General features: G+C 42.0%; 1 protein-coding gene across 2 annotated transcripts; it reads right to left on the bottom strand.

Moving 5' to 3' along the window:
- Nucleotides 1–1,920: 1,920 nt before the first annotated feature.
- Nucleotides 1,921–17,844, bottom strand: cdh17 (cadherin 17, LI cadherin (liver-intestine)). 2 transcript variants are annotated; one of them, XM_003450934.4, is made up of 19 exons: nucleotides 17,720–17,844; nucleotides 16,157–16,213; nucleotides 15,594–15,689; nucleotides 12,346–12,483; nucleotides 12,113–12,248; nucleotides 10,912–11,070; nucleotides 9,409–9,561; nucleotides 8,700–8,905; nucleotides 8,465–8,596; nucleotides 8,228–8,375; nucleotides 7,868–8,077; nucleotides 7,701–7,777; nucleotides 7,421–7,609; nucleotides 6,764–7,008; nucleotides 4,928–5,058; nucleotides 4,451–4,678; nucleotides 4,227–4,337; nucleotides 2,862–2,978; nucleotides 1,921–2,721 (listed from the first exon to the last, which is right to left on the bottom strand). In XM_003450934.4, the coding sequence occupies exons 2-19, from the start codon at nucleotides 16,202–16,204 to the stop codon at nucleotides 2,630–2,632; spliced, it is 2,616 nt and encodes an 871-aa protein (XP_003450982.1). In that variant the 5' UTR covers nucleotides 16,205–16,213; nucleotides 17,720–17,844; the 3' UTR covers nucleotides 1,921–2,629. The 2 variants fall into 2 exon arrangements, with proteins under 2 accessions (XP_003450982.1, XP_005472796.1); XM_005472739.2 differs by lacking the exon at nucleotides 17,720–17,844 and adding an exon at nucleotides 16,356–16,433.
- Between the last annotated feature and the right edge of the window lie 1,226 nt (nucleotides 17,845–19,070).

A 19,070-nucleotide genomic window follows, 5' to 3' on the forward strand; every position in this document is an offset into this window, starting at 1 on the left:
GTTACTACACTGGATGCACCATAAAAAGATTTCAGCATTTTTAAGATAGTAAAAAGAATGTTGAAACTCGGAATGATAATGGCCCCGCCCCCAGGGTACAACGCTGTGTGACTGGGTCGCGGACATTGCAGTGTGGCTTGTGTCATCAAACCCTGATGTAAGACTGTCCAGGAGCAGCTGTTGCTCTCACCCCCAGGAGGTCACACCAGATGGCCCCTCCCTCAGCCTGGTTCTGCCGGAGGTTTCTTCCTGTTCAAAGGGAGTTTTTCCTTCCCACTGTCACCAAGTGCTTACTCATAGGGAGTCATCTGATTGTTGGGCTTTCTGTCTTTACCTTTCAATATAAAGGACTTTGAGGTGACTGTTGTTGTGAACTGGTGCTTCAACTGAATCGCTACGTCACAAAGAGTCAATGAGAGATGAATGCCTTACTGTATAAGCATTTTATTTCATTGTTGCGTTCACACTCACTGGGTGTCTGGAAGAACTCCTGTGCTTAGGTGACATTAGCCACTTTACTGGAAATAAACACCTCCGCGTTGTATTTTGGTCAGTCACACACGTCGCTTCCACTGCTCCAAGGACGTTATTTCCAGATTAGTGTGTAAATGATGAGTGAGTGCCTTTGTCTTACGGAAATTATAACGCAAATCACCCTTCATAATAAAACTGACTCACCAGAGTGCAGTATTACAACAGAGGCAAGCAATTAAATCAATCCTATCCAGCACTAAGAGCAGCAACAGCTTCACTTATAATCTTTATGCGTTTGTTGTCATGGAGCTAGATTAGAAATGAATGAAATTTTGAAGCAGGAAGCAGCTGAACTTCTGTTTGGGGCTTGTAAAGAAATAAAAGAGAAACTTGCACTTACATATGTATGTATGGAATACCCATACATACATTTTTATTAACTTCTTTGCCAGCAGATATTCATATTTTGCGGTACTTTGAATGTTTTCATACACATATAGTTGATTTATTAGACAGCTGGCATCATATTAAAGTTGATTTTATGTTTGATTTAGGCTTATGGAATAAATGTGCAGTACAAATAAGATGATTTAAGTGGGACACATCAGTATAGTTCTTCTATATTAGGGAGAAAGGCCCCTCTTGTAGAGTAGGGACTTCAACATGTGTGTGTGTAGGTGTGTGCTGATGGTGAGGCTTGATATCCAGAGGTGGTCATCATTCAAACCGTTAGGTCCAACTGTCTGCCCCTCCACCTCGTCTCCTCTGTGCCTCAACATTTGAACTTCTCCCCCCAGCTCTGTATGAGTGTGTGTGTTTGTGTGTGAGCCATGTGTGTGTATGTTGTGGAAAGTGTTGCTGGGATACCGGCAAGGAGAGAGTGCAGACATAAACACTGAAAAGGGTCCACGCTAAGTTCATCATCATCAGCATGAAAGATGAAGCTCAGCCCACTCCCCCGTTTGGATTTTGGGAGCTGCAACAGGCTGTTCGATGACTCACACACACACACACACAAAAACATGGCACATGGATCGGAGAGATACATATTCATGGCAGCACATGTGATCCCCACCTTCAGCTCTCACATGTAAGTATTGTGCTTGTTCGTTTGGACCTCTTTGTGTTGCATAAAAGCTAAAAAAGAAATCATGCCAAGCCCCTTTCAGGACCGTCAGCAATCTGCGTCCCGTCTCCCACTGACAAAGAGATGAGTCAGAGCATTGCTCTCTGCAGCAGCATCGTGGCCTTGGCAGATGAGCGGCAGATGAGCAGGAAGGAGGAGGGGGGACGCAACAGTACAAGCAGAGCAATCCCCACCACAGGCGTCCACAGGACAGATACTGTATAGCACACATACTGTACCTTACATCACCCATCACCTGCTGCACCACATGTCTGCTGTGATGTGTAGGAAAAAAGAAAAAGGTGGCGTGAAAACCAAAGTGGTCCCCAGTTTTTGTCGTTTATTGAGAAACAGAGCAGTAAACGAACTTTACAAAAAAACCAAAAAAAACCAAAGTTGTTCGTGACACAAGTGATCTGTTTGAGTTTGGTGTTACACAACGTTTAACAGTTAGCTGTTACAGTCAAGGTAGGTAAGAGAGTAACACACAAAGTGTCTGGGCCCAAAAATATATATATATAATTAAATGGTGGGAGATGATGAAATTGCTAATGAACCGGCCAGAGTCTGGCAGTGAAATCATAATATATTTATTCAACAAATGAGTGATTAGCATGGGACCACCTAACAGATTAATTAAGGTATGCACAGCATTTGTTAATAATGTTCATGTTGTAAATATAATAAAATAAGCTAAAGTAGATGTGCGAGGACTCATTTGAGTTTCAGGCCTGGAGTTTTTTACCACAGATATTTTATGGGTCAGTGTACCTGTCTTATCTTATTTAATAGACAGGTGAGAATTTAAATCTAAATAATCCCAAGTTGCGTGTGTAGTCTAGTCTGGTTTTAAGAATCTAAGTTATAATTAAGATAAGGACCGAGCAGGAAGACTGGTTTAAGGCTCTGGGTGGAGAATTTTCCTCCTATCTCAAACATTGTACACACTGTTGATCCCCTGGAGGCTAATTTCTGATTTGTGTTACTGGCACATATAAATAAGAGACTCGGAAACCATCTGCGTCATGTCTACATCATGGCATTCCTCTCCTCCTCCTCGGCCTGGGCTTTTCTTTGGCTCTTTTTGTTGATGCGTTTGATCACTACAACGAACACAATAACTGCGAAAGGAGGAGACATAAAACAGAAGTCAGTCACTGGAACACAAAACTTCACACTGACACTGTTATACAGTCTAACGGTTTGTGTGACACTTGGTTTCATCAGATAACAGATTTATTTTGGGGTTTGTTAGAATTACCGCAGAATCCCAGAATGCCAGCCAGGATCCCAATGGTGGGTCCCGTTCCATATCCGAGCGCCAATCCTTCTGGTGCGATGTAGCAGTAGCCCAGCTCTGTGCAGTTACATACTTTCACTGTGAAGGAGACAAAACGTAAAGTATGAATGGCCAGCTGATTACACTAAAATATCATCAACTTTTGATGTGATATTTTAATGTAATGTAGCAGTAAGGAGACGTGCTGTTATTCATCTGAATCATCTCTCTGACCACATGATGAATACAAGTTCAGCTTTTCCTTATTTTGTTCCTAACTTTAAGCTTTCTAGCAGCAGCCTATGATGAACTGGGTGATTTACTGGACACAGCACTAAAAACGGCACTAAACCGGGCAATCAGTTATGGTAAAAAAAAAGAAAGAACACCCAGCTTAAACTCTAAATTAAGATTTTAGAAATTAGGAAATAATAAAAATTACTCTACAGGCCGCAGTTAGCATGTTAAATGTTCAAGTTCATGACAGCACAATTAGTAAAAGAAGTATGGCTTGTTTGGAAGGGCTTTCAAGAGAAAGCCTCTTCTTTCTACAAAGACCATGGCAGCACAGCTCAGGTTTGCAAAGTCAGCTGTATCTGAACAAACCACAACCAATTTATTTCATAGTTCAGGGTTTACAGGGTTAAGAGAGCTGTGCTTGAACATATTCCTGCAAACCTCAAGAAACTAACAGGCAATCGTGGCTCAAGAGTTGGCAGTTCGTCTCGTAATCGGAAGGTTGCCGGTTCGAGCCCCGGCTCCGACAGTCTCAGTCGTTGTGTCCTTGGGCAAGACACTACACCCGCTGCCCACTGGTGGTGGTCAGAGGGCCCGGTGGCGCCAGTGTCCGGCAGCCTCGCCTCTGTCAGTGCACCCCAGGGTAGTTGTGGCTTGCCATCACCAGTGTGTTAATGGGTGGATGACTGAATGTGTAAAGCGCTTTGGGGTCCTTAGGGACTAGTAAAGCGCTATACAAATGCAGGCCATTTAAACTGAAGCAACTTTTTTAAAGAAGAGTGGATGAAATTCCTCCACAACGACATGAGAGACTGATGAAGTCACACAGAGGAATACTACTTGAAGTTATTGGTGCTAAAAATTGTTTTACAGGGTGTTAAATCAAAGGGTGAACTTAGTTTTTAACACACTGTTTCTGCATTTTGGCATAGATGTTGTTGAATAAATAATGAAGATGTCATGTGATGTTGGATTTTCCTGATTTTTTAAGACCTTATAAGAACTACTTTTTTTTTTATTATGCCCTGATGTGTAAAACCTTAGAAGGGATGCCTTTCTTGCCATGACTGTAGAATATTGCCAGAAGTAAGGCTTACAAATGTGACTCACCCTCAAATGCCTGTGGGACTCCTACACCTGCTTTGTCTTTAACGGTAATGGGAAGTGAGAAGGTTTTATCTTGAGATGGTGGTTTCTTCAGTTTCAGTTCAGCTGTTGTATCTGCGTGACGCACAAAGAAAAAACACATATAATGTTCTAAGCTGAACACAGAAACATGCGTCTTTACATCTTAGTTTGATGTTTTTCGTGTTACATTACAGATGTTAGCGTACCGTCAACTTGGTGCAGCTCCCAGTTGGGAGATTTCCCGGTTTTGGTGCCAAAGCTGAAAGTGAACGGCTGGGAGAAAGGGTCGCTGTCTGAGTCTTCGGCCTTTATGAGAACAGGTTTGGGATTCTTCACGCAGATGAAGGCCTGGCTCTCAACCAGTTTGGGGACGTTGTCGTTCACATCCAACAGCCTTACATGCAGGTCACGCTCAGTGGACTTCTCCGGGTTGGCTTCAGAGGGAATATCAGAGAGCATGAAAAATGTGGTCTCACCCACGACTAGTTTGTTGTATAGCGCTCAGTATTTAATGGTCAAAAGCCTTAAACACATGAAGAGCTACAGGAGCATTTAAGCTTCTGAAAGATATTGAAAGTGTTTGTATGCAGAAGTTTCTTATTGTGTTTCAAAGTATTTTAGCCGATATGTGTCACACTGTGTGGCCTATAAAGGAAAAACTGTAGAGCAGTGTCCTCTCTCACCCTTCTCGAAGGCAGTGACAGTGACTTTGAACGAGTCCACCTTCTCTCTGTCCAGTGTTTCTTTGGTCCTGATCTCTCCTGTGGCAGCATCCAACTCCAGCCAGCCATGAGTGTCGCCATCCAGCTTATATCTGCACACAAACACAAACACAATCATCAATCATCGGTCTGGCACAGTCAATGATGAAGCGCACACTGAGCTGGTGGCCAGGGGAAACATCGGTAGTCAAAACGAATCAATGGTCTGTTTTCTGTACATGTGGTAGTCAGAGAAGAGGAAAATTCAAACTAGCAGTCAGTGCTCAACAATGCCAAAGCCATCAATGCGGTGCGTGTGGTGTATCCAGCCACTTCGTGCATCAGCTAAGAGAAAGATTAGGATCAGTTAAGGAAAATCAGTTTTGAAAAGCAATGCACTGTGTGAAAGAAGTGAATCTTTGTTTTTTAGAACACGCTTTGTAGATGAAGTTTATTAAAGTAAAGTCAGGAATTCTCTCAGCTGCTTCCGTTCTGCAAAGTTTCATAAAACTAAAATATACACTATATTGCCAAAGGTATTCACTCATCCATCCAAATAATTGAATTCATGTGTTCCGATCACTTCCGTGGCCACAGGTGTATAAAATCAAGCACTGACTGCATGCAAACTGCTTCTACAAACATTTGTGAAAGAGTGGCTCGCTCTTAGGAGTTCAGTGAATTCCAGCATGGTACCCTGATAAGATCCCACTACCAAATTTCCTCACTACCAAATATTCCACAGTCAGCTGTTAGTGGTATTAAATAAAAGTTGGGAATAAGAGCAATGCAATTACAGAGCCAGGACAGACGATGCTGAGGTGCATAGTGCACAATGTTCACCAACTTTCTGCAGCATCAGTTGCTACAGACCTCCAAACTTAATGTGGCCTTCAGATTATCTCAAGAACTGTGCAAAGAGAGCTGCATTGAATGGATTTCCATGACTGAGCAGCTGCATCCAAGCCACAAATTGCAATGCAAAACATCAGATGCTGGAGTGACGAATCACGCTTCTCTGTCTGGCAAGCCAATGGACGATTCTGGGTTTGGCCGTTGCCAAGAGAATAGTACTTATCTGACTGCATTGGGCCAATGTGTGGGCCGTTTTGCAGGAGTTGAGCTTTTAGTTCTAATGAAAGAACTCTTAATGCTTCAGCATACCAACACATTTTGAACAATTTCATGCTCCCAACTTTATGGGAACAGTTTGGGGATGGCCCCGTCCTGTTCCAAAATGGTTGCACACCAGTACACAAAGCAAGGTCCATAAAGATGTGGATGAGTGAGGCTGGTGTGGAAGAACTTGACTGGCCTGCACAGTCCGGACTTCAACCTGATCCCAAGAACACCTTTGGGGTGAATTACAGTGGAAACTGTGAGGCAGGCCTTCTTATCCAAAATCAGTGTCTGACCTCACAAATTCCCTGTAAACACTTGTTTCCCAGACAAGCTAAAGCTGTTACAGCTGCAAAGGGTGGGCTGACATCATATTAAACCCTATCAATTAAGAATGGGATGTCACTCAAGTTCATTTGAGTATGACGGCTGATGAGTGAATACCTTTAGGAATACAGTGTATTTGGGATAGATTTACTCCACCTTAAAGGCCAAAAAATTGCAATACAAGTTTTGACTTAAAATGATACACATACCTTAACCCCTGGCATTAGGTAGAGTGGCATTACCCTTGGCTGTATCTTCCTGTTCACCATGTATATTTCCTGTATTATGTAGCAGCTTTCACTAAATCTTTTGACAGCTACAACTTTTTAAGTACTTAGGACCCAGACACTGAGCAGTTGTTGGCATGTTTACCCGATCTCTTTGCCCTCTGGGTCCTTTGCCTGCACAGTGAGCAGCACGGATCCTTTGGTGATGTTTTCATATATGGTCACATCCAGGATGTCCATGCTGAACTTTGGAGCCTCGTCTACATCGATGACCGACACAGAGAAAAAGGCGGTGGACTCGCTGCCATACTCGAGACTTTCCATCAGTGGCTCTGGGTTACGAGCATCAATCTGGAGCCTGTAACTGGGAGAGGTCTCAAAGTCCAGAGGCTGTTAGGAAGGAAGAGAAAAAAAGGTTTTAGAGGAACCACAAAAGAAAAGAGAGGCAGAGATGATGATGAAAGTTTACAACAGAGTGTTGAAAAGCACTAAAATCCAAATGACGTAGAGTTATATGGACATGCAGGTTTAGGGGTAAACAAGGATCATTTACTATGACCATAAAATCATATATGACCAAACTTGCTGTTACATGCATGATGACTACTAGCTTCAGCTCTTTCATTTTCAACAAGTATAAGGAAAAATATAAAAAAAGATACAAATATACACAAAGAAAACAAAAAACTCCATCCCGAGAATTTTATAATCTGAACTATTTAAAAGGGACCAGAAATGCTGGAGCAGCTACTTAAAGATCAAAGTTTGCAAGATATCAAACAGAGAGAATGGAGATCACCACCTTAGCCAGAACCAGATAACCAACACCTTTGCCGTCAGTTTCCACGGCAAAGACGTCGTCGGTGTTTCCTTCAGAGATGATGAACTGGATCTCCGAGCTGCCGGTGTCTGGGTCGTCATTATCTGTCGCTTTAATGGTCAGAAGTGTGTGTCCCAGAGGAGTGTCCTCTGCCAGAGTCTCATTGCCGTACTGCATACGGACACAGAAACGGGCACAGTAAGAATATCAGCCAATCAGCGTGAGGAACAAGAGCCAGCATTCGAGTGATTCATATACTTACATCATTCTCCTCAAACTTGGGCAGCTCGTCGTTGACATCAATGACCTTGACGACGACCTTACAATTCGTGCTGAAGACTGTTTGTGAAAAGCCATAAGTACTTCATCCCGAAGTTAAAAACATTAACTAAACTCAGCCTACAGGTGTGCTTTCATACAGTATGTTACCTGCGTCACTGACTTGGACATTGAGGTTGTAGACCGCATGTTCCCTTCGCCGCAGCAAGCGCAGTGTACGAATTGTTCCAGAAGCATCATCGATGGAGAAGGTTTCGGAGGCGGTGGGTGGATTTTGGGACAAGATGGTGTAAGTCAAAATAGAGTTCAGTGTCCCCTCTTTGTCCCTATCATGAGCCAGCAGCTCTCCTACGAGGCCACCTGGAATAAGAAGACACAGTGAGAATCCCTCACGTCTATCATGAAACTTAAAAAAAAAAAAAAGTATATTCTTGAATTCAACAGGCTGCCTGTGGCTGAAGAAGCCACCACCTATATGGATGCTGCGCACCTCGAAGGCGTCATCCTTACCTACAGGCTCATTCTCCTGGAACTCAAACACAGTCACCTCATCGCACACAGGTGCGTTGTCATTCACATCCTCCACCAACACGTAAATCTCCATCGGTGGATCCACTTCGTTGTCATTTTCATCCTTTGCGAGCACCACCAGGATGAACTGGAAACAGAACCAACAGAAGCTCAAGAAAAACTCCCCGAAGTGAGTCTTTATTTTTATATAACTTATTGAACAAATGTGTTATCTACCCTCTCCTTGATTTCTCTGTCCAGCTTCTCTGTCACCATTATTTCTCCATTTTGTGTGATCTCAAAGGGGAATTTCAGCTCTCGCTCCTTTTGGACCAGTACGTATCTGGCATCAGGGTCATTAGACTGGACCTGGATGTAGAGAGAGAGACAGGCAGAGCCCAGAGTAGGACGGTCAGTTGATGGATAAAGAGGAGGTGCAGTTAGGAGTATGAATATATGAATCCCAGCACACCTTAGCAATGGTTAGTGGGTATGTTTCCTCTAAGTTTTCTTTAATGCGTATGGGTCCGGGATTCTTCCACAGGTTTTGCTGCACAGCAATCTGGACTCTGCTGTTTCCACTTAGAGCATTCTGCGAAGCTCCTTCCAGGTCCTGCACGCGCACAAACAGGGTGTAGTCTGGGTCTTCCAGGGGGTCCAAGTTCTGCCGTCTCATCTCTGACACCACAAGTGGAGAATAAATATTTCAATTTGAACCAATTTTCTTTGGGGTAAAACTCACTAAAACCTTCCAGTAAATCTCTCATTCTGAAAAGCTGAGTCGATGGACGCGACTAAACCTCTCTCCCCAACTGAACTCATCAACTCAGCACCCACCGCTAATCTCTGACAGTAACTTCTTTATTACAGTCTGTTTATCTACATTAACACAATCCTTCAATCTGCACCATCATATGCTCCTACTTTAAAGAGCACCATCAAAGCCCAGACGTTGTTGTCTATGTTCTTATTATTCTTCATCCTTCATCGTGAAATTTCTCCACTGTTGCAGCTGCAACTCAAGCTTATTTTCAATATTAATTATTCAGATCAGTATTTGCTCCATTAAACTGTTCATCTCAACTATAAAACATCTGAAAATTGTGTGAGATTATGCCCAGATCTCGTTAACAGACGGCGTTAACTGTTCAGCTTTACTGACGACTCCTCTGGAAACAAACCTGCTCTCTGCACACAGGTGAAGAAGGGGTTCTGTTCGTAGGGGACCTCGTGCACCGAACAGTAGTCATCGAACTTTCTCTTCAGAGTTTCAATGCTCCGATCTTCTCCCCTGGCATACTGGATGCCCTCCCTTGCCTTTAGCAGCAGCTGCCCTGTTAAAACAACACACACACGTCAAACACCAGCGAGCATGCTCACACACATCGCAGACGCGCTTCAGGTGATCTAAGAGGGGAAACAAACTCTTAATTGAACTCAAAGTAATTAGTGATGAGTGTCACGCGACATATTTAGGCAACCTGCCTTCAATCAGCATTAATCTTGAGTACACAAGATGATCTGCCAGATTACAGGCAGAGACGGTGGCCACAGATTAAAGACTTTCCCACGGACGCCACACAGAGTTCTGTGCTTCTATGGCTGGCTTCAGGTCTCTGTGCTACCCAACATTGTTATTGTAATATAAAACTAAACTAAAATTAGATGTAAAAAAACCCAATTTTATTTAACTGTGAAAAAAATATAAAACCAACTGAAATGATTTTGTAAACTCGGAAAACTAACTAAAATAAATATATTATGACCTAAAACCATTAAAATAGTGGTAAGTGAAGCAGTGTGCAGAGGTTATAATAAAGATATATTTATTTCTCCTTGTATGAATCGGTCATATATACACATGTCAGGTGTGCAGAGGAAATGTCTTCACTTGTTAATTTGGTAAAATTTGTATCACAAACAGACTGATGAGGATTCGATAGATGTTTTTATTGAGGTTTGGATGTTTACAACCCTGTGAGTTGACTGCTTTTAAAAATGTTCTTCATATTGTAATATCTAAGTTGATTTTCCAAAATCTTGCCTCTGGTATTTGCTATAAATAACAAAGTAATAAAGATGAAATTAACACTAATAAAAATTAAACAAAAATGAAACATTTTCAAACAATAAAAAATAAGGTAAAATCATAAAACCCAATCTGGAAACCAAAAAGTCAAAATGAAATCAAAATAAATACTAATTAGAAGTGCAAATCCCCCTGAAGGGGAAGCGCTGTACTAAAACTTTGATGTTTTCATTACAATATGAAGACATCACCTGGTTGTGGCTTCACTGTGATGTCGTTGTGCTTCTTACTGAAGAAATAAAAGGCTCTCTTCATGCTCTTTCACACGATATATTACTCAATATTGCTTCTTGAATTTTTTTTCAAGCTTAACTTTGACCTCGGGTGCTAACAATGAAGGTCAAGGTCAAATGCTTAACCAACCCAGGTACTGGCCTAGTACACTGTTGTTAAACCTGAAAAAAAATAATGGGTAATGTAAAGATTTTCCTGATTTTGACATTTTGTGTGACCTTTACCTGATTTTCACTAAAATCAGATCAGCTCGAGCTGTTATTGAAAATCGTAAAACTGTGGACGCTGCACTGCTAACAGACAGACGGATTACATACTCCCTCCCTCTCCAGGGGAGGAACTGTGAGAACTTTGGTGCTACCTTGCTCTGTGGTGGAGATCTCTCCAGTGTCGGGGTTGATCTGAAACAGCTTTGTGTCTCGTATGCTGGGGATCTCGCTGACCAGGCTGTATCTCAGACGAGCGTTTGGAGTCTCCGGGTCATCCTGATCCGTTGCAAACACTCGGATAAATGGGACAGCTAGAGCCACACAGAAAACTGACGTTAAAATCATAGAGACGGGTATGGTGACTACTTAAAGTCTACTTAAAGAAATACTGCTTAACCCACATGCATAGAAGGAATCCTTTAAAGGGTTCTCTTAAAAACCTACAGTGGTGCATGCTTTATCCTTTGAGCTACACATTAGCTGCACTTTAATTTAACACCAAACATATTTCAAAGTACATCAAAAAATTTTTTAAAAGTCCTTCCACTTTTCAAATTAATGGTTGTAGGGTGGCTGGAGCCAGCTGCCATTAGCAGAGAGGCGGGGTACACTATTGGCAATATGTCACATGACCAATACAGAGAAACAGTTGCACCTATGGGCCAATTAACTTAACCCAACTAACTGCATGTCTTTGAACTGTGGAAGGAAGCTGGAGTACTTGGTGAGATCAAGCAAACTCCACACAGAAAGGTCAGATGGAGGATTCAAACTCAGGACCTACTTGCTGTGAGGTAATGGTGCTACCACCACGCCACAATACTGTCCCAAAACTCTTTCATTTTTGACTTAAGTTTAAAACTCAAATGTGTAGATCTAAACAAACTTGGCTTCACAGCTTGAGTTTAAAGTCCCAGGTTTGAGCAGAAAGCATTCAGTGGCAAAATGAAAAAGACCAAACATCCACTGTGATGAATGCCCGACTGCACTGAAGACCTCTGCAAGCTGATTTTCATAATCACTTAAAATTAAAGCCTTGTGGGGAGAAATGAACCTCTAATTCTTTTATCTGCTTTGAAAAATCGCTCTCATTAAAATGAATAGCACAGGTAATTTGCAGGTTATGGACTAAAACATGCAAACTCCTTAAATCACGTGTACTCTTTGGCACAAAGGTTTACTTAAAAAAGATGAAAGTGTTGAAATCAGCAGGGGGCAGCTATTATTACTGCCCGTGATGAACTGGATGTAAGGCCACCTGTTCTTTCATAAGTACTTAAAAAAAAAGAGCGAGCGAGGATAAAAAAAAATATGCAAAGCAAAAAAGTCACAACAGGTAGAAGTGTGCACAACCTGCTGGGGTATTCTCCCGAACCACAGCTGTGTAGACACTCTGGTTGAAGTACGGTGCTTTGTTGTTGACATCCAAAACATTTATGGTCACATCAATCGGGCCCTCCACCACTTCTTCATCTGCCAGTGCCTCCACCTGTGCACATGAGTTTTTATACACGAGTGTGTGTGCCGTGTGCCTAATGCAATGTGAGCACAGTTTTCCATGTGTTTGAATAAAGATATCGTGTTACCATGATAGTGAACTGCTTCTCTCGCGACCAGTCCAGAGGTTGTTCCAGATAAAGCCACCCATCCTTTGAAATACTAATATCTTGCACATCTTCTCCACTCAGCCTGAAGTCATTAACGTGTGGATCTGTCACCTGAAACTAAGGAGTGAAAGAAGCAGACGAGAAAAATCAGGACACTTTGACCACAAAAACCAGGTCTGTTCATCGCTTCTTGAGTTTCATTTGATCTCAGACAAAAAAGTGGTAACTTTTTTAGTGAAAAAAGGGGAAAACACCATAACTTCCTTAAAAGATCACATACTTGACAGTTAATCTGAGTATGACTGCAAGTTTCTGATTGGCAGGCATTAATGGAAGAAGTACTCTTCTGCATTTTAAACCAGTATATAAATGCAACAATACTCAAATACAAACACAAGGATTGCTGTAAAACCCCACTGAAGTAAAAGTGCACAAAAGTAAAAGTGCTAAATGTTAAATGTTAATATTAATGTATCACCACTAAGTAACATCCAGCTGCTGTCGCCATTGGTCCAGATCAGAGGCTACACTAAAAGAATGGGGTGTTTAGAAATATCTCTATTTTTCAAAGAAGCATGTATCTATTTTTTAAACTGAAATAACATTAAAATGAACCAAAATACATACAAAATGCCTAAAATGATTCATGGAAACATTTATTGGGATATCTGTAAAGGAGTACAGAGCCCCACTTTCAGCAGTCTTTACCATCAGCATGTTACTCAATGAAAATTCATTGCATCTGGGCGCCGCTACAGCTCACCTGGCTGAGCAGATGACTCATATGCCAAAAGGTTGCCGAGGTCTGGGTTTGATTCTGGCCCAAACCGTTTCCTGTGAGTCAGACCCCCCACCTGCTCTCTAAAACAGTCTAATCGATGTAAATCCCATCCAATTACATCAGTGCGTCTGAAGACAGCTGTAGCTAGTAAATGTAAAAATGATTTACCTTTGCCAAGGAATTTGTGTTTTTGGTATTGTTTGCACGTCATTCTTTCTGTAAACATGATAGCTCGAAAAGTTTTTAATGAATTGTGATCAAACTTCATAGGGATATAGATTTGGGTCACGTTAACGATCAGTTAAAATCTGGCTTACATCCACCAAGGTCTTCAAGGTCATCTTGAGATTTAATCATTAAAAATTGATGAAAAATATGATTTTCACAAGTGTGGTGTGTTGTGTCAACATATAGAAAGCACTGTATAAAGATTTCAAATATAATGTCACATTTGACCTTAAAGGTAAATGGACTGATGTGAAGGTCAAAGTGATAATAATGCAGAGCTGTTTAAAACTGTTTCTTACTGCCCTTGTTTGTCTTGATGACATAGGTATACAGAGCATACAGAGAATGAAATATGGGCATTCTAAATATCAGATTAATGTGGACCTTTGACCTCTCATTTCACATCTGCCTTTCTTTCAGGTTCACTCCATAATGTGCTACATCGCTACTGCTACATAATGTTTGTGTATTCAAAGTAAGCATCTGTTATACCACTTTTCTCTGATTTTTACTGCACTATAAATTTCTTAAAGTACTTTAAAAAGAAGAAGAGAAAACATAATGAATATATACAAAATCCAATAAAGTTCCCTTAAAAGGAAACACTGTCCAGAGAGTGAGCTGCCTTGGTGGAGAATTGCGCTTTCTGCTGCTTCTTGTTTTATTAATAAATTTGATTGAGTGCTGAGCGTCTGGAACTGCATGCTTTGTGGGTGTGATTATGCACTCAGAGCGGTTAAAGAAAAACTTCCCCCTGGAGCCAGTCAGAGTTTTCTTGTTCTAGGAAGTAAAAATGTATTCCATGTGGACGTTTACAAAAAAGGAGATGGGTGTAGCACCTGGTTTCACAGAACAGGTCAAACTTGTTCGGACTCTCTAGAGCAGGGGTGGGCAATCTCAGTCCACGAGGGCCGGTGTCCCTGCAGGTTTTAGATGTGTCCTCGAACCAACACAGCTGATTTAAATGGCTAAATTAGCTCCTCAACATGTCCTGAAGTTCTTCAGAGGCCTGGTAACGAACTAATCATGTGATTCAGGTGTGTTGACCCAAGGTGAGATCTAAAACCTGCAGGGACACCGGCCCTCGTGGACTGAGATTGCCCACCCCTGCTCTAGACACTAAAATGGTACCTACAAAACCCACAGAGTCAACAGAAAGGGAAAAGGTGATGCCAGGATGCTGATCTTTTAGGTTGAGCTAAAAAGAAAGAGTTACGTCTGAAACTGGCTACCCGGTAGAGCCAGTTTTCTCCAACAACCGGACAGTGGCCCCAAATACAGCTCCAAACTGTGTGAGGACAATTAGAGAGGAAGCAGTCAGCTCATTATGGAGTGCACAGCATGGTCACCGGACCTCAAACCTATTGAGCTGTTGTGGGAACAGTGTGACTGCACGGTATGCAAGAAATGGCAATGAAACCAATCGAACCGATGGAACGAACCAAAGTGCAGCAGGAAGTCTGACTTTAAATCCAAAAAACCCAGCTTAAGTGTTAAATATCTGCAAAGCTACAGCTGCTGCAAATAGACGACTGATTGATTAAAAGGGAAGTTTGATGGAGAGCAAGAGTTTATTGGAGATAAAGTATCGAAATTTCAGGAGCGGGACCACGCCTCCAAACACGCTCCTTCCGGTTCTTATCTATATATGCTCCCCCAGTTCTACAAGCTGTTCATTCTCGTTTACGTGCCCCACCCTCCCTCCCCTTTTTAATTCTTTAACTTCTTCCCTTGTATTTAGTACATGGGGATCTGCTAGGCCCAGGAGCTGCCACAAGTCCCCTTCGAGGGCTTCTCCAAACCGCAGCTCAATTCACATCCAAGCCATTCACCTTTATCTACTAAAACACTGTCAAACCTAAAATGAGGACATGGGCCCAGCTAGTGAAATAACAATATGATGATGATGATGATGATGATGATGTTACCAAACTTTTACAGTAAACGTGAAGGCTTGTGAGGTGGCCGACAGAGGAGCAATAACGAAGCAACAAAGATCTGCAACAATAGTTTATATTCAGGGTTTTTTTTTTACTTTTTATTATTTTCCTATCTTGATTAAGATAAGATAACTTCTCAGGTGCAGGTTCTGGTTTAGTGACACTTATCTGACTGAGGTGTTTGATAAATGGAGCAGATGGCACATGTGCAGCTCATCCACCTTAAAACTGGACAATACTACACCAGCAGAGATGCTGGTGTAGTATGCTTATATTACCTGATACAAAGGATAGGGCACTGGAGTCGCCTCTGGCACATCCAGGACTGTGTTCTCAAAGGGGCCCTTCTTCTCCTCCAGATCCTTCCCACCAGCCTATGACAGCACAGAAATAGAGGTTAAAGGTCATCGAGTACAGAAAAGGGCAAGAAAAAATGAAAACCTCTCACACTCATACCTAAATTTGCCATTTTAGCTTTAGCTCCGCTGAAATCAGTCAAGCATTGAGGGCAGTATTTACGGCCCAGTTATTTATTGAACCAAAATGACTTAACAGTGGAGGAATTTTTATATTCGACTACATGATGGGAGAGCAAAGTCTACAGACAAAGGGCCCACGCTCCGTTTAGCAACCCTTTCTGTGAGTGTTTTAAAATGAGTCACTAAGGGCTGTTTCACAAACTCTTTGCTAACCTTGCTGATAGTTGTAAGCGTTTTCTTTCATGCGCTCCCCGTGTAGCATTAATCAACGCTGACTATTTCACAGATCTTTTAACAGGTTCATGCATTTGAATATGTATTGAAGAACAGCAGCAGCAGTTGGCCGGCGCTCGTGTACTCACAATGCTGAACAGCAGCGGGAGCAACAACAGATGCACCATGGGTGTCATTATCACAGCCTGAGAAGGAAGAGGAAGACGAGGAGGAGGGTTAGAAAATAAATGTTTAAGGAGGTTTCGGAGGTTATGTAATTTTTGTGGAAAATATTCACTGTGCTCTGCTGTTGCAGAAACACTAAAAAAACATGTAGTGGATTATTACCAATTCCACAGAGGAACCTTTAAACCCCCTCAACCCGTTTCTCCATTCAGTGCAGTGTGTCATTGATGTACAATGTCCACAGTCTCACAAAGAAAGCGTGTCCTCTGCCCTTGAATCTGCACATGTGCACTGTATCTCTCTTTGTGCAAACTTTGTGCTGAAGTGCTGACACATGGGACTCCACCTTCACAACCAGGTGAACCACCCACCCGAGTGCGCAGAAGAAAATGAAAGTCGGTGCCTTTTAAAGCAGTGTCAGGTGTTCATGAGTCTTTCTCTTTCTGTACAGTGAGTGTACACACATATATATATGTATATGACGCCAAACCAGTGCAATGACTTTGGGGCTGTCTCCTCAGACACTTGAATAAACATTATAACTTCAATGAATCTGTAGATTTTCCTGCATTTTGCATTTAAAACAACCATTCCCCCCCAAAATGCACTACATTAAATACACTGAATGCAAAAGCATCCAAGTTATAAGGCCAGAGTAATGCTGGTTTACTAAAGAAATAATGTGACAGTTGCTACTGACAATTAAAGAAAAATCACACTTTTAACTCATTTAGATCTGTGCTTAACTCATACATCAGTAATAAGTTGGTAAATGAGATATGTAGAGATTCTGAAGCTGTAAAGTGCAAGCGAAACAGAAGGGTAAAGTCAAAGGGTTGAGTGAAGGTGACATTGAGTCAAGCCAAATGACCTTTTTGTACCAAAGGACACTTTTGAAGTCACCCCACTGTCTGAACACCTTATTTGTCTGCAGGTTTTCTGCATTTTATACGAATATCTGTCTCCATGTTGTTAACTAACATCTGCAGCGAAGCAGACCTTTAACTGACAAGTCCCCAGCAGTGTCACCAGTTTCTAAACGTCCACCTACAGCGACTTAACTGGTATCCAGAGGAGAAACTATCACACGTTTGACACTTGATTAAATTGAAGCTGGGATAAATAGACAAACATGGATCCAAAGCTACAGGCCCCTCTCGCTTTATCCTCTTAGATCAATCATTGGATGACCTTTGTCTGGCTAAATTCAGCTGCTATAATACCAAATTTAAAGTCCCATTCACTTACCTTCCTCCTATTCTAAAATGCTGAGAACAACCCAGGAAGAAGGAGAGCAGTAAGGCAGTAAAATATGCCAACACCTTATCTAAGGCCCTGCCAAAGTCAAGTCAAGATCACGGCACTTCAGCGATAATCTGAGAACATTTTAAACCCGTCATCGCACAATCTATAAAAAACAACCCAAGCAGTCCTGTTTGTTTCTGGGGACACGCCCGAAAAATAATTCTCTCAATTCTCCTGAAACAAACCTGAAACTTGGGAGACAAGAGAGCGAGGTGTCTTACCTTAAAGGAGAGATCAACTGAGACACTCGTCAGACTGATCTGAGCAGCTCCATCCTGTCCTGGTCAAACGTTAACCAGGCGCTAACCAGCAATGTTTTATTGGATCTAATGATTGTCTAATCACCCTGCCCTTCTGCCAAACTGGCCAATGGGGAAGAAGAAGACAAGAGCGACAAAGACAGGAAGAAAAGAACAATTATAAATAAAGAATTCAATAAAACACCTGTCTATTAAAGTAAGATGGTGAATTTATTGAAACACTCAACTGCTTGTGGATTTGTAGAGTACTTATTAATGTTTGTAAAACAACAAACTCTTTAAAAAGAACGTCTAAGCAAAGCATTTGTGAATTTTAGCCGGCATCTGTGTGAATTCTGGACAAAAATAGAACAAGAAGCGGGGAAAAAGAGGGGGGTAAATTTGTGTAATCGTTCTCATTTCTTCGCTGCTCATTGTTTAAGTTTCTGATTACCTCTCAGACTTTGACCTATGCACCACTGCTATGCTTCCTGGCAGATTTTCCATCAGCAGTCTGATAAGGAGCTGTGTGTAGACAATAGGACCGGCGCGCTGATTGCACTGACAATCCACTGCCTCATGGGAATGCAAAGCTTTGAGGTCAATTCAGGAGGTCAAGACGCAAATGAAACTGTAAAAACAGGAAAAAGAAGGCGTGTCTCAAGACAGGTTTTTGTTTTTTTCCCCCTCTATCTTCATCTTTATGACCCAACCTCACACATATCAGCTGGAATTATCTGTTATATGACCTGATGCATAAAGCTGTCATCCTGAGCTGAGAGGTTTACAAGCTGTGGAGAGCTGCTTGGACACAAACCACAAAACTGTGCAACTCTGTAGGAAAACAGGCTGCGAGTGAGTCACTGTTTCACAGGCCCCACTATTTAACCAGAACCTATGACTGGAGTGTCGATGGTTCAGCGGATGAAGCTGGAAGTGACTCTGTTATGTAATGCGTGGCTCTGTACGTGCACACAGCCCGGTATTGCGGCCAACACCATCTGCCTGACGCTCTCTGAACCAAACACACACACTTCCTCTGAATGTTACCTTGGCAACACATTTTCCTGCATTTGACCGCTTTCCCAACAAAACCGAGTTCGGGAGGTTGTCAGGTGCCACACTGGGAGCCAAATCACCGTACCCAATCAGATGCACAGGGGACTAATGTTACTGAAGTAAGTTCAGGTTTAATGTCACCACCTGACTCATCCTGCATCAGCGCAGTGTTGCTGCGAGACCCTATTTGTGCAAGTGTGTCCCCTTTGTGTCAAAGCTGAGTCACCCATTATCATTTCTCATCAGTGATGTGGAGATGGCAGACAAAAGAGTG

This window comes from Oreochromis niloticus, linkage group LG11, assembly GCF_001858045.2.
Source record: "Oreochromis niloticus isolate F11D_XX linkage group LG11, O_niloticus_UMD_NMBU, whole genome shotgun sequence".
In the NCBI taxonomy this organism is placed as follows: domain Eukaryota; kingdom Metazoa; phylum Chordata; class Actinopteri; order Cichliformes; family Cichlidae; genus Oreochromis; species Oreochromis niloticus.

Bases quoted from the DNA above. Each gene is read 5' to 3' on its own strand.
- cdh17 (XM_005472739.2), bottom strand. From the start codon at position 16,418: ATGACACACTGCACTGAATGGAGAAACGGGTTGAGGGGGTTTAAAGGT. The intron at 12,484-15,593 runs GTAATATAAGCA...TTCACTCCTTAG, and splicing joins TGCCCTATCCTTTGTATCAG to TTTCAGGTGACAGATCCACA. The intron at 4,338-4,450 runs GTACGCTAACAT...TGCGTCACGCAG, and splicing joins GGAGCTGCACCAAGTTGACG to ATACAACAGCTGAACTGAAA.